General features: G+C 36.6%; 3 protein-coding genes and 1 long non-coding RNA gene across 7 annotated transcripts in view; 1 reads left to right on the plus strand and 3 right to left on the minus strand.

Moving 5' to 3' along the window:
* LOC104788653 (protein TIME FOR COFFEE-like) overlaps positions 1-663 on the minus strand; it is a 4,555-nt gene extending 3,892 nt beyond the window's left edge. For all 4 annotated transcript variants that reach the window (XM_019246217.1, XM_019246218.1, XM_010514423.2 and 1 more), the window contains exons 1-2: positions 400-663; positions 28-309 (exon numbers count right to left, since the gene is read on the minus strand). In XM_019246217.1, the coding sequence (XP_019101762.1) occupies positions 28-309; positions 400-487 (370 nt within the window). In that variant the 5' untranslated portion in view covers positions 488-663. The remainder of the gene's footprint in view (positions 1-27; positions 310-399) is intronic.
* LOC104788655 lies at positions 3,292-3,699 on the minus strand. Its single transcript, XR_768532.2, has 3 exons — positions 3,684-3,699; positions 3,463-3,601; positions 3,292-3,378 (listed from the first exon to the last, which is right to left on the minus strand). It is a non-coding gene; the product is annotated as an uncharacterized LOC104788655 (long non-coding RNA).
* On the minus strand, positions 5,855-8,168 carry LOC104788657 (ribosome-recycling factor, chloroplastic). The gene is made up of 11 exons (XM_010514426.2): positions 7,954-8,168; positions 7,709-7,850; positions 7,528-7,594; positions 7,323-7,418; positions 7,133-7,230; positions 6,912-7,023; positions 6,785-6,826; positions 6,598-6,654; positions 6,458-6,508; positions 6,289-6,345; positions 5,855-6,172 (listed from the first exon to the last, which is right to left on the minus strand). Exons 1-11 carry the CDS (start codon positions 8,039-8,041, stop codon positions 6,155-6,157), a joined length of 828 nt encoding a protein of 275 aa, XP_010512728.1. The 5' UTR covers positions 8,042-8,168; the 3' UTR covers positions 5,855-6,154.
* On the plus strand, positions 8,372-9,303 carry LOC104788658 (mavicyanin-like). The gene is made up of 2 exons (XM_010514427.2): positions 8,372-8,629; positions 8,729-9,303. Exons 1-2 carry the CDS (start codon positions 8,449-8,451, stop codon positions 9,115-9,117), a joined length of 570 nt encoding a protein of 189 aa, XP_010512729.1. The 5' UTR covers positions 8,372-8,448; the 3' UTR covers positions 9,118-9,303.

A 10,710-nucleotide genomic window follows, 5' to 3' on the forward strand; every position in this document is an offset into this window, starting at 1 on the left:
AAAAAAAAAAAAAAAAAAAAAAAAAACCTGAGCGAGCTTTTCTCGGGACAGGTACGCCGATCATTTCATCGGCGACTTTCAAAGACGACGACGCATGCCTCGGGAAGCTCTTCCTGTGATGAACATGGTCGTCTCCTCCCAGACTCTCATCCGAACTATCTTCTTCTTCTTCTTCTAAATCTCCCTCGTTCCTCCTCCGAGTGAACCTCTCGCTCCGTCTCCTCTTACTCCGATTCAACGATTCCGGATCTCTCTCTTTCTTCCTCGGTCGATCTCTCACCTCCTGATGCATCTGCTCACGACTATTCTCTGATACACACCAGAGCAAATACAAAACCCATCAGAAAATCGGGAAAAAATCAAGGAGAAAAGAAGAAGAAGAAGGAAACAAAAAAATACCAGAGAGTCTCTGTCTCCGTCTTGTTACTCCATTAGAAGCCGCCATGGTTGTTGTTGATCTTCGAGCTTCTCTGTTTTTATTATCCATTCATGCAAAGCTACAACAACCTAAGCTCCCATCAACTGAGAAAAAAAAAGCTTTCACTCCTTCAATGCTTCCTTATGTATATTTCGGTGATCTCTCGTCGTCTCCTCCTATAAATTTTTTTGTTTGTGTGCACGCCTTAAAGGAAATAAAAGACCTACCCATGGGGAAGAAAAGGGAGGAAGGAGGTAAAGAGACGGTTCAGATCATCAAATGAGCATAATGTCTCCATCTAAGCCGTTGGATCATTCCGTAAATTGAACGGTTGCGATCTTGAGGTGCCAGCATGGCAAGAAACGTCACTTTCTTGTGGAAATAAAGCCACTGCTCAATGTTGTTTAGTCACACATTTATTAATTAGTAGTATCATATATTCTATGACTTTGCCTTTTTTTTAATTATTTCTTTTTTTAATCCAGGTCCATCAAATATAATAATTTAATGATTTCTTGTGCCCACCCAAAAACATTTCATTTTATAATGATCTTATTATGTTCATGGCTGTATATAATATTATTTCACTCCATGATCGTATTAAAAAATCTAATTTAAAAAAACAAAACAAAAAAGAGTGCACATTTTTTAAAGATCAAATTTTAATCTTTTTAAAGAAATGTTAACAGCCTGTATCACCAATCACGCGCTCTCCTCTCCATACGCGCGGATCGACACCCACGTCACGTAGGAGGAGTAATGAAGTTATTTAAAACTCTTGGCTAATTTTTTGTTTTTTATACGAAATTAAAAAAAAAAACTATTTCTATTTTAAAGAAAACTGATACTACTACTATAGTACTATACAACGATATTTATTGTGCTAGCGTTTTTTATACATTGCTGAATAAATAAAATAATCAGATGAGTAATAGTAGTGATTATTATTACACTTGGTCACAGAGTTTAGCTGACTTGTCACTGCAACAATGCTGATGTCACCGCAAAACCCAAAACGCGCGAGTATAGAGGAAATATACACTTAGGCTTTGAATGGGAAGACAGAAAAAAAGCAGATCACCCTGTAAAGCAGTTCTCCTATCATTAAGTCCCCATTCAACAACTTTTTTACTTTTAAAAATTATTGCAGATGAACTGTGTGCAGTTCATATTTTTTCTGTCTTTTTGTGGCAAAAGCAGGAGAAATACATGCAGAGCTGGTCTACAGCTTTTTTGATGCTGTTCACCCTTGATCTGCACTTGAACAGCCAAATATTTGATCTACTTTAATTCTGCTTGATCTACCTTAGGCCTTGAATGGAGAAAGCATGTAATGCAGAGCAGATCAAGTGGTTCAAGCAGATCAAGCAGAATAAGGCTTTTGAATGGAAAAAGCATATCATGCAGTGCAGATCAAGTGGTTCAAATAGATCAAGTGGTTCAAACAGATCAAGTGGTTCAAACAGATCAAGCATATCATGCATATCATGATATTTGGTTCAAGCAGAATTAAAGTAGATCAAATATTTGGCTGTTCAAGTGCAGATCAAGGGTGAACAGCATCAAAAAAGCTGTAGACCAGATCTGCATGTATTTCTCCTGCTTTTGCCACAAAAAGACAAAAAAAATATGAACTGCACACAGTTCATCTGCAATAATTTTTAAAAGTAAAAAAGTTCTTGAATGGTGACTTAATGATAGGAGAACTGCTTTACAGGGTGATCTGCTTTTTTCTGTCTTCCCATTCAAAAATAGATCAAAAATTTGGCAGTTCAAATGCAGATCAAGGATGAACAGCATCAAAAAAGCTGTAGACCAGATCTGCACATATTTCTCCTGCATTTATCACAAAAAAATAAAAAATATGAACTGCACACAGTTCATCTGCATTAATTTTTAAAAACAAAAAATTTCTTGAATGGTAACTTAGTGATAGAAGGACTACACTAAATGGTGATCTGCTATTTTTCTGTCTTTCTAAAGCCTAAGGCAGGAGGCAAGCACTTTTGATATTTTATAGTGCCACGTGTCGAATTAGATAAAGATCCACGATAATTAATTAATTACATGAGGATTGAGATGGCCTCAGATTACCGTTGGCCACGGCACTAGCAAGCAAGTATCTAAAATAAAAGTATTGTCATCAACTAACCATATTATTTTATTAAATATTGATATTTTAGTTTGTATTCCACTTTTGTGTATTATTTAGTATTTATTTATAAATATGAGACTGGGTCCAAAATTTCAAACTACTTATTAGGGCATGTTTATAGGGGGATCAGGTAAGGGTGTTCTTAGAGGAGAAATATTGTAAAAATAATGTAAAATCAGTTCTTAAAAACTTTTGTTAAGAAGTAAGTTATTGGGAGAACATGTATAAGATCTTAAGATTTAATAATATAATATTTTTATAAAAATTTTAAAATGTTTATTAATGTTTAATAAAAAATTTAAGAATGTTTAATACTATTTAATAATATAATGTTTATTAATATTTTTAAACATATTACAATTATAAAAATTTATAAAATAACATTTTTAAAATAACATTTTAATAACATGTCTTCTTTAGTCTTGTAAGAAAACTTGGATTATGTATACAATTGAGTCTAAAATGTTCACGGCTAAATCTCAAAGACAATATATCTGGTGGAAATTAATGGACTTATTTAAAGTAGAAAAGGTTTTACATTTGTAGAATTGGTTACATTGACGAATGGGATAACAAAGAAACAGATAGAACGGCTAGTAATTCACAGTTGTTTTGATTGCATCCAATATCTGTGTCAAACAAGAGCACATGATATGTTAGAAACTGCTCTTTGGGTCGGAGCAACGTGATAAGAGAAAAGGATTAATTGAGATCAATATTTACTTACCTTCAAGAAACAACGTTCAAGGATTGTTGCAGAGATCTCTGCTCCAAAACCTCCTGTTATTGGAGCCTCATGGCTTATCTGCAACCCAAGCAAAAACAAAACAGTTTATAAGATGGACCAGACAAAACAAAACCCGCCATTATCATTTAAGTTAGAGCTTACAAGAAGTCTACCAGTCTTTTTAACCGAGGCCTCAACAGTTTCTTTGTCCCAAGGGAGTAGAGTCTAGACAAGCTTGTTACATAATGGTAAGCTGAGCTCCCCATCCAACAAGTGTTATGTCATTCCCTTCTCTTATAACCTGATCATAACCTCCTCTTAATTAGTCTCGACTATGAGATTGTCATCTTCTAAGAGAGACGGTAAAAATGAACTTATTATACCTCAGCTTCTGATAAACTTTTCATTCAAAGACTACAAGAGACAAGTGACGGACATGTTCGATCAACTAATATGATTCCACCAAATGCATTTCATCAGATACATTCCATTGAGTCTCTCCATGAGATTATATATGTGTTTAGAAGATTACGAACCTTAGGACTGTCGTCTCGTTTCACAGAGGAGACTGCTGCTTCACCGTACTTAAGGAGCTTGTTACACCATTGATCCAATTCACGAACTCCATCCTTGATAACATACAGCATCTGCCCATTATCACATTCTTGAGTTAAAGCTACCACAACACATTTCTACTTCGAATGACACAAGTCAAGTATAGTGATAACATCAATAAGCTAAAACTTGGTTCTCGAGTCTACAAGAATCAATAAATCATACAACTCTCAAACGAATCAGATAAAGAGAACAATAGGTAAAAAGACTAAAGGAATATTTCTAACCTTATTGGCTTCAGAGCTTTCTGGATTCACGAAATCACCTTCACGAATTGGATTGGAGCGAGAAGAAACGCGTTCTCGTTCTGTCTCTGCTCCTCTGCTTTCGCCGCTCCTTCTTCGCTCATAAACACCGGTTTATCCACCGGAGCACGCCGATTCACCACTCTCTTCCCTTTCCCTTTCTTATTCCCCGATGAATCCGCCGCACTCAGTTTCTTAGCCGGAGAACCGAATCCTACTCCGGAAGAGCTTGAAGAATTCTTCGGTTGAGCTGGATCCTCTGTTGTCTCCGTTTCGATTTGGGAATTTTGACATTTGATTGCGAAATTAGGGTTTCTGGTACTGAAGAGACGATGAAGAAGATGATGACCAAAGAGGAGACGACGGTGAGGAAAAAAAAATCTCTCGTCGGGGAATAAGAAAGGGAAAGGGAAAGGGAATAACATCAACGTTTCTTTTGTTTACAAGGTGACATGTCAGCATAAGAACACTTGAAGAACAGATCTTAATTAAAATCATTTGGCCTGATCTTAAAAATACTATTCATTATTTCTCATTTTAATAAAGCCCAAGATCACCTCTTTGTTTTGCCGATAAACATGGCCTTAATATCTTATCAAACGAGCTTTAAAATCATAACCATATCAAATAGTATTAAAAAATTCGTTTGAATAAAGTAACTGACGAAGAAACGTAGCATGATTAAATATTCGTCTACAGACTATAGAGCTACATGATGGAGTATATCAACTAATGTTTAATTAGTTAATTTAATTATCATCAAGTGTTGACTGACGAACATTGTATATGCCGTTAAATGAAGTGAGAATCAAACAAAAATATTATAATCATGTTTTGTAAGTTAGATAATTAATTTTTAAGTGCTTTTATTATAATGTTTTGACCCTACTCTTCTATTAGTATATGTTAACTTTGTAAAGCACAAATTAACGAAAGTTTCGTTGGAGTTCCGATGTAAGGAATCCAACATCTCGGCCACTTGACATACTATAACACTATATATATCGGATGCTTTTGTTGTTTTAAAAAGGTTAGTATAACCCATTTGTGATATAAAATGTGTTTTTTAGTTGTGCCCACAAACAAAATAAATTATACTCCTCCCATGAAGCCTACTGATTAAAATATTCATCATGGGTTTAAACCTCGGTTCATGCGATCACTTATAATAAGGAATCTTTATACATATAATATTAAGGAAAAGACTTTGAAAAAAAGCTATATACGGCTGATGCATGCATGTCATACAAGTCACAACCACGAATAAACTAACCGATAATCATTTTTGGACCTTTAAAACCGAAATCACCATATGATTCCTATAACCAATTTACCAGATGTATATAAAAACGTGAATTTGTTACCCATTTTCAATTTGAAAGGTTAGAAAGGATAATCCTTCATTTTCTAAATATAGATCGCAATATTTAACACTCCTGTTTTACAGACGACCAAAAAGAGTTATCTAAATTTCTTAATTATAGTAGGCTTTAGATTCAGCAGAGAAGTCAAATTAGCCAGCTACGAATAATGGATTTGGGGTTTGACGGATTTCTCAATGCGGCGACATGTGACTATAATAATAAGAAAATGCATTTGAACTCGCTCCAATAACCTATTTTATCATATTGTACTATTATATACGTGCTTTTTGATTTTTAGGTCCAAACCCAATAAGCCAAAAAACAAGAAGATTTGATAATTGGGTGCTGAACCAAATTAACAAGACGTTTGCTGTACAAAAAGAGTTCCTTTTAACAATAAAAACAAAACATGAGGCTTCTTCTTCTAACTTTTGTGAAAATAGACTTAAACAAAGTTGCTCTCAGTTCCCAGAGGCATTTCTTGTACCCCAAGATACATCAGAGAAAAGGTAATAGAAACTAAGTAGACCAGAGCCATTGACACAAACAAAAACTAATACCAAGGAGTTGGGAGATGCAGGATTTTACCAGATGGTTGAGTTACGTCCTCCTTACAAACCATTATTATGGTCAAACCTTCATCAATTCCTGTGGATTCATACATTGTGTGTAGTAGTGATTAATGGCTGGCTACTTACTCTATGAGATGGATCAAAGACTAAAGTAGATCAGAGCCATTGACAAAAAAAAAAACTGATTGATACCTTCTCTTTCTGTTTGCACAGCTCCTCTATCTTCTTCATGGATATATCAATTAGTTTCTGCCATTACCAAAAACATCAAAGTTTTGTCAGCCACACTTAAACATCCATAATTCTCGCGTTCTAGCCTTTTTGTTTTAATTGAAAACAAACTTCTGTGTGGTTTGTTTACCTGCAAATCACTTGACAAATCCTTCACGTTGTCTTCTGAGAGCTTCTTCTCCTGCAAAAAAAATGAAGCTCGAATCTCAAGAATAGGATCACAAGGAATAGCCAACGAGAAAATAACAAAAACTAAAAATCCCTTAGAACCTTCTCGAGTTTATCATAAGATTTCAAGGCATCTCTCCTTATGTTCCTCAGTGCAACCTATGCGAACGAAAAAGATGGGCTAAGATTAAAGGAACACGAAGGGCACTTAAGCGCATCATTATGCACAACTAACTTTGGTAGAAAATATTGAAAATCCCAATATGTTTAGGTAAGCACTACTACTGACCTTTCCTTCTTCAGACTGTTTTGCAACAACCTTTGCTAGCTCCTGCAGTAGCACAATTAAAAGGTATTAGGTAAGGCAGCAGCACATTGAAAACTCAACAGAGATGAGGCTTGCCAGGAAGAGATACCTTTCTTCTCTCAGATGTGAGGGGAGGCAAGGACAATCGAATCACATCTCCATCGTTATTAGGAGTCACTCCAAGATCAGAGTTGACGATGGCCTTCTCTATAGCCTTCAAGCTGGAAAGGTATGAAAGCATTGGGATGTATCATGAATCGACCAAGAGAAAAACAGACATGAAAATTCTTCTAGAGAGAACCATTTGAGCATCATTGGGCATGTATGTACCTGGACTTGTCATAAGGCTGTAGCAAAAGAGAACTTCCATCGGGGGTACTGATTTGGGCTATGCTTTTTAGACTTACTGGACTTCCGTAGTATTCCACCTTGAAACCAAAAGACAAAACATCAAGTTATATTATATATGTGCAACCAAAATTTGGCTGTAAAAAATAGGATCCATAACCTTTGCTTATACCTCAATTTTGTCTAGCATAGCTGCATTGGATCTCCCTGTCCTTATGGAATTGAAACTGGTACGAAGCGTGTCAATGGTCTTCTCCATCTTTGATTTCTGGATTGAACCAAAGAAACAAAAAAGCAGAATCATATATCCAAAGAGATTCCTCGGTTCCACACTGACTAAAAGAATAACCAAAAATAAACATGTGAGAAATACATACAACATCATTCTCAATTGCAGACTTCTCCGCTTCTATTTCTTCAATAGTTGCAGACCTTATCACCAATCTAGAGAATTCCCAAACAAAAGCATACATACATACAGAGAGATTGTAACTAAAAAAACCATAAAACACCAAAAACCACATTTTGTTACATAAATTAATTAAAGTGGAAACCTGCCTCTTCTGTAGAGACCGCTTGACAACGGGGCCACCGGAGAGATTGACGCCCGCACCGAGCCCAAGCTTGTCGGTCTTTAACGAACACGCAATTAAGCGCGCAGAGGGAGATCTCGCTGAAGCGATTATCCTCAAACAGGAGTCTACCAAGAAGGTTTACAGAGAACATTAACGAACAGAGCCAAATAGATGAGAAAAGGACAGTGAAGAAAAACGAAATACAAGGCATAAGACGACGCCGTTTACCTGGGAGAGAGAGGAGAGACTTGGAGTAACTCGCTCTGAATCGAAGGGCCGGTGTCGTGTGAGCAGTGGAAGAGAATGAAGCCGCCATGGCAGTAGCCGTAGAACTGTAGAAGTTAAGTGACTAAACCTTTTTTGTTTTTTTGGTTCGTCAATGAAATTGAAGGGAGGGAGACGAGACGACGACGATGACGACCCAATTGTTCGGGATAAGGAACACGGAGCTCTGTTTGGATGTACAGCTAAATCTATAACCCCTTTAGTGATTTCATTTCTTGGGCTTCCATGGGCCCAATATATCTCCCAAATATATCCACTGGACATAATAACACGTGGACCGTGGACCGAAGTCTAGTCTTAAGTCTTTCTTATATATGTATGTACCTTGGCTCCATGCAAATTACTCAACTCTCTTCTTTAGAAAAAAAAAAGAAAAACAAAGACGTGGTGCCATAGCTCTAGTTTCTTTTCGTTTCTTTTCATCGTTCACGGAAAGAAATGGTATTTTCTCGGGTAAACGTGTGTTCAATAATAGTGTTGATAATACTTATGGGTATGTTGCGAGAGTCTTTAGCCTCAGTCCACAAAGTGGGTGGCTCCGCCGGATGGACTATTCTCGGCAAAGTCGACTACAATAAATGGACTTCATCCAACACTTTCACCGCCGGAGATTCTCTCCGTAATTTAAGATCACACCTTTGCATATACTGACATCTACTTTTTCATTCCAGATAATTATTTTAAATTTTTTAACTTTGGTTTAGTTACACTTTTACAGTATTTGTGTACAATAGCCAGTTTCACAACGTGAAGCAAGTGAGCCGCCGTGACTTCCTCTCGTGCAACGCCACGTCAGCCATGGCCACCTACACTTCGGGATCCGACACGGTGGCTCTTACAAAACCCGGCCACTTCTATTTCCTCTGCGGCTTTCCTGGCCACTGCCAAGCCGGTCAGAAGCTCCATGTCCTAGTGGGTGCCACCATAGGCAGTCCCAGCCTCAGCCCAGCTTCTACCCCTGATCCGTCACTTTCCCCCGGGTCATCTCCATCTCCGGCCAGGGTTTCCGAGGATACCGCTCAAAACGGTGGCTTTTCATCGTCAGTGTCAACGGCTTTGACTTCAGCTATGAGTGGTGTTGTCGTGTTTTTGGTGGCATTGCTCTAATATTGATTAAGAGATTTGGTCACGTTTTGTTTTTACTTATGTTTCCCTAATTTTCGGCTTTGTGTGTGTGTGTTTTACTTTTACTTTTTCTACCTAGCCACTTCCTTTTGTTACTTGTTTTTGAAACCTTTATAATGATTAAGAGTATTAGGTATGATTAATGATCTTATGTTGTCGGTTGATGTGCAACGGTCGCGTGGCCTCGTATAAGAAAATATTATCCAATGTTTTGTTTTACTATCTGTAATAAGTGTGAAAAGTAAGTGATGTATAAAAAAAAGTGAAACTAAAATGAAATTTCTAAAAAGAAAAGAAACCGAACAATGGTAGGCTATATTGAAATGGGTTTGAGCCTACATAATTTGGGCCTGAGTGAGTCCATGACACTGTCGAGTAGGGCACACGATAATTAATGATCTGGTTTTTGCAGTGTGATAAAAGGAAATGTATTTATTTGATGGACCAAATCAAAGATAATACTACTGTAGTATTTGTGATAGGGGTTTTTAATGTAATGTAATAAGTATAATTAAAAGTAAATGGTCCATTGATATATCATCATAAACAATCAATTTATAGTGTAGTTAATAGTTTTGCCGGTTCGTTCGCAGTCGATTCCACGTCCTTCATTTATGATGAACCTCCCTAGATATAAAAAGACAAGACGCAAGAGTTAAATTTTGCATCAATTAAAAAAAAAAAGAGGGTTAGTGAGAGGCAACAATGTGATTAGCGGGAGCGGGGCCTGTAATGCAGCCGAGGTTCGCGCTTACTCCTTGACCTTTAAACTGACATGCCTACTCACACGTGCGAGGACAGTCCCCTACCAAATTGTTTTCTTACCTTTTTTAATCCTGCCTGTGTAATGTGTGTATATTTGTTTTCTTGTTTTTGTCCTTATAAATCGTGAATAAGTTAGTTTTTACCAGAAAAAAATTAGATTATACTGAATGCCCAAAGGAAGAAAAATACTTTCCCTTTTTTTAATCCTGTATTTCATTTAAATGAGGAATGAAAATAATATCATATCCTCATGACTCCATTATTTTCGTAAATGATGGAAAAATAATAAAAAGAAAAAGAGAAGAGGGGAGAGGAGAAAGAAAGAAAGAAAGAAACAAAAAAACTGCACCGTCAGTGGGAAGGAGAGTATATATATAAGTAACAACCACCCACTCACAATTCCGGAATTATCTCTGAATCACTTACTTACTTGCTCATCATAATAAATCCCATTTCTTTCTTTCTTTCTTTCTTCTTCAATTCATCCACTCACTCGAGGAGAGAGACGAGTAAAACACACAGTCTCTTCTTCTTTTGTATTTACTCATCATCAATCACTCACTGCCGAGAAGACAGTGAGACAGAGAGAGCGCAAAGGGCATTATTAATTAAAAATGCCTCTCTGCTTCGAAGCGTGATACTCATTACGTTTTCTTTCCTTTTTTCTTGTGTTTTACAATTATATCATAGGATTCTACAAAAATATTCATTCACTACTTTACTTCTTCTTGTTCGGTTTGTTTACTTACTCTCTCTACATTACTACTAGTAAAATGGAGATGGATCTCAGCAAGGTCACTCTTGACATTT

The sequence above is a fragment of the Camelina sativa genome, chromosome 5 (assembly GCF_000633955.1).
Source record: "Camelina sativa cultivar DH55 chromosome 5, Cs, whole genome shotgun sequence".
NCBI classification, from domain to species: domain Eukaryota; kingdom Viridiplantae; phylum Streptophyta; class Magnoliopsida; order Brassicales; family Brassicaceae; genus Camelina; species Camelina sativa.

Coding starts and splice junctions, on each gene's coding strand:
- LOC104788657 (XM_010514426.2), bottom strand. CDS start 8,041: ATGGCGGCTTCATTCTCTTCCACTGCTCACACGACACCGGCCCTTCGA. Junction 7,851..7,953: donor GTCTCTCCTCTCTCTCCCAG/GTAAACGGCGTC, acceptor CCTTCTTGGTAG/ACTCCTGTTTGAGGATAATC. Junction 6,509..6,597: donor CTTATGATAAACTCGAGAAG/GTTCTAAGGGAT, acceptor TTTTTTTTGCAG/GAGAAGAAGCTCTCAGAAGA.
- LOC104788658 (XM_010514427.2), top strand. CDS start 8,449: ATGGTATTTTCTCGGGTAAACGTGTGTTCAATAATAGTGTTGATAATA. Junction 8,630..8,728: donor CACCGCCGGAGATTCTCTCC/GTAATTTAAGAT, acceptor ACACTTTTACAG/TATTTGTGTACAATAGCCAG.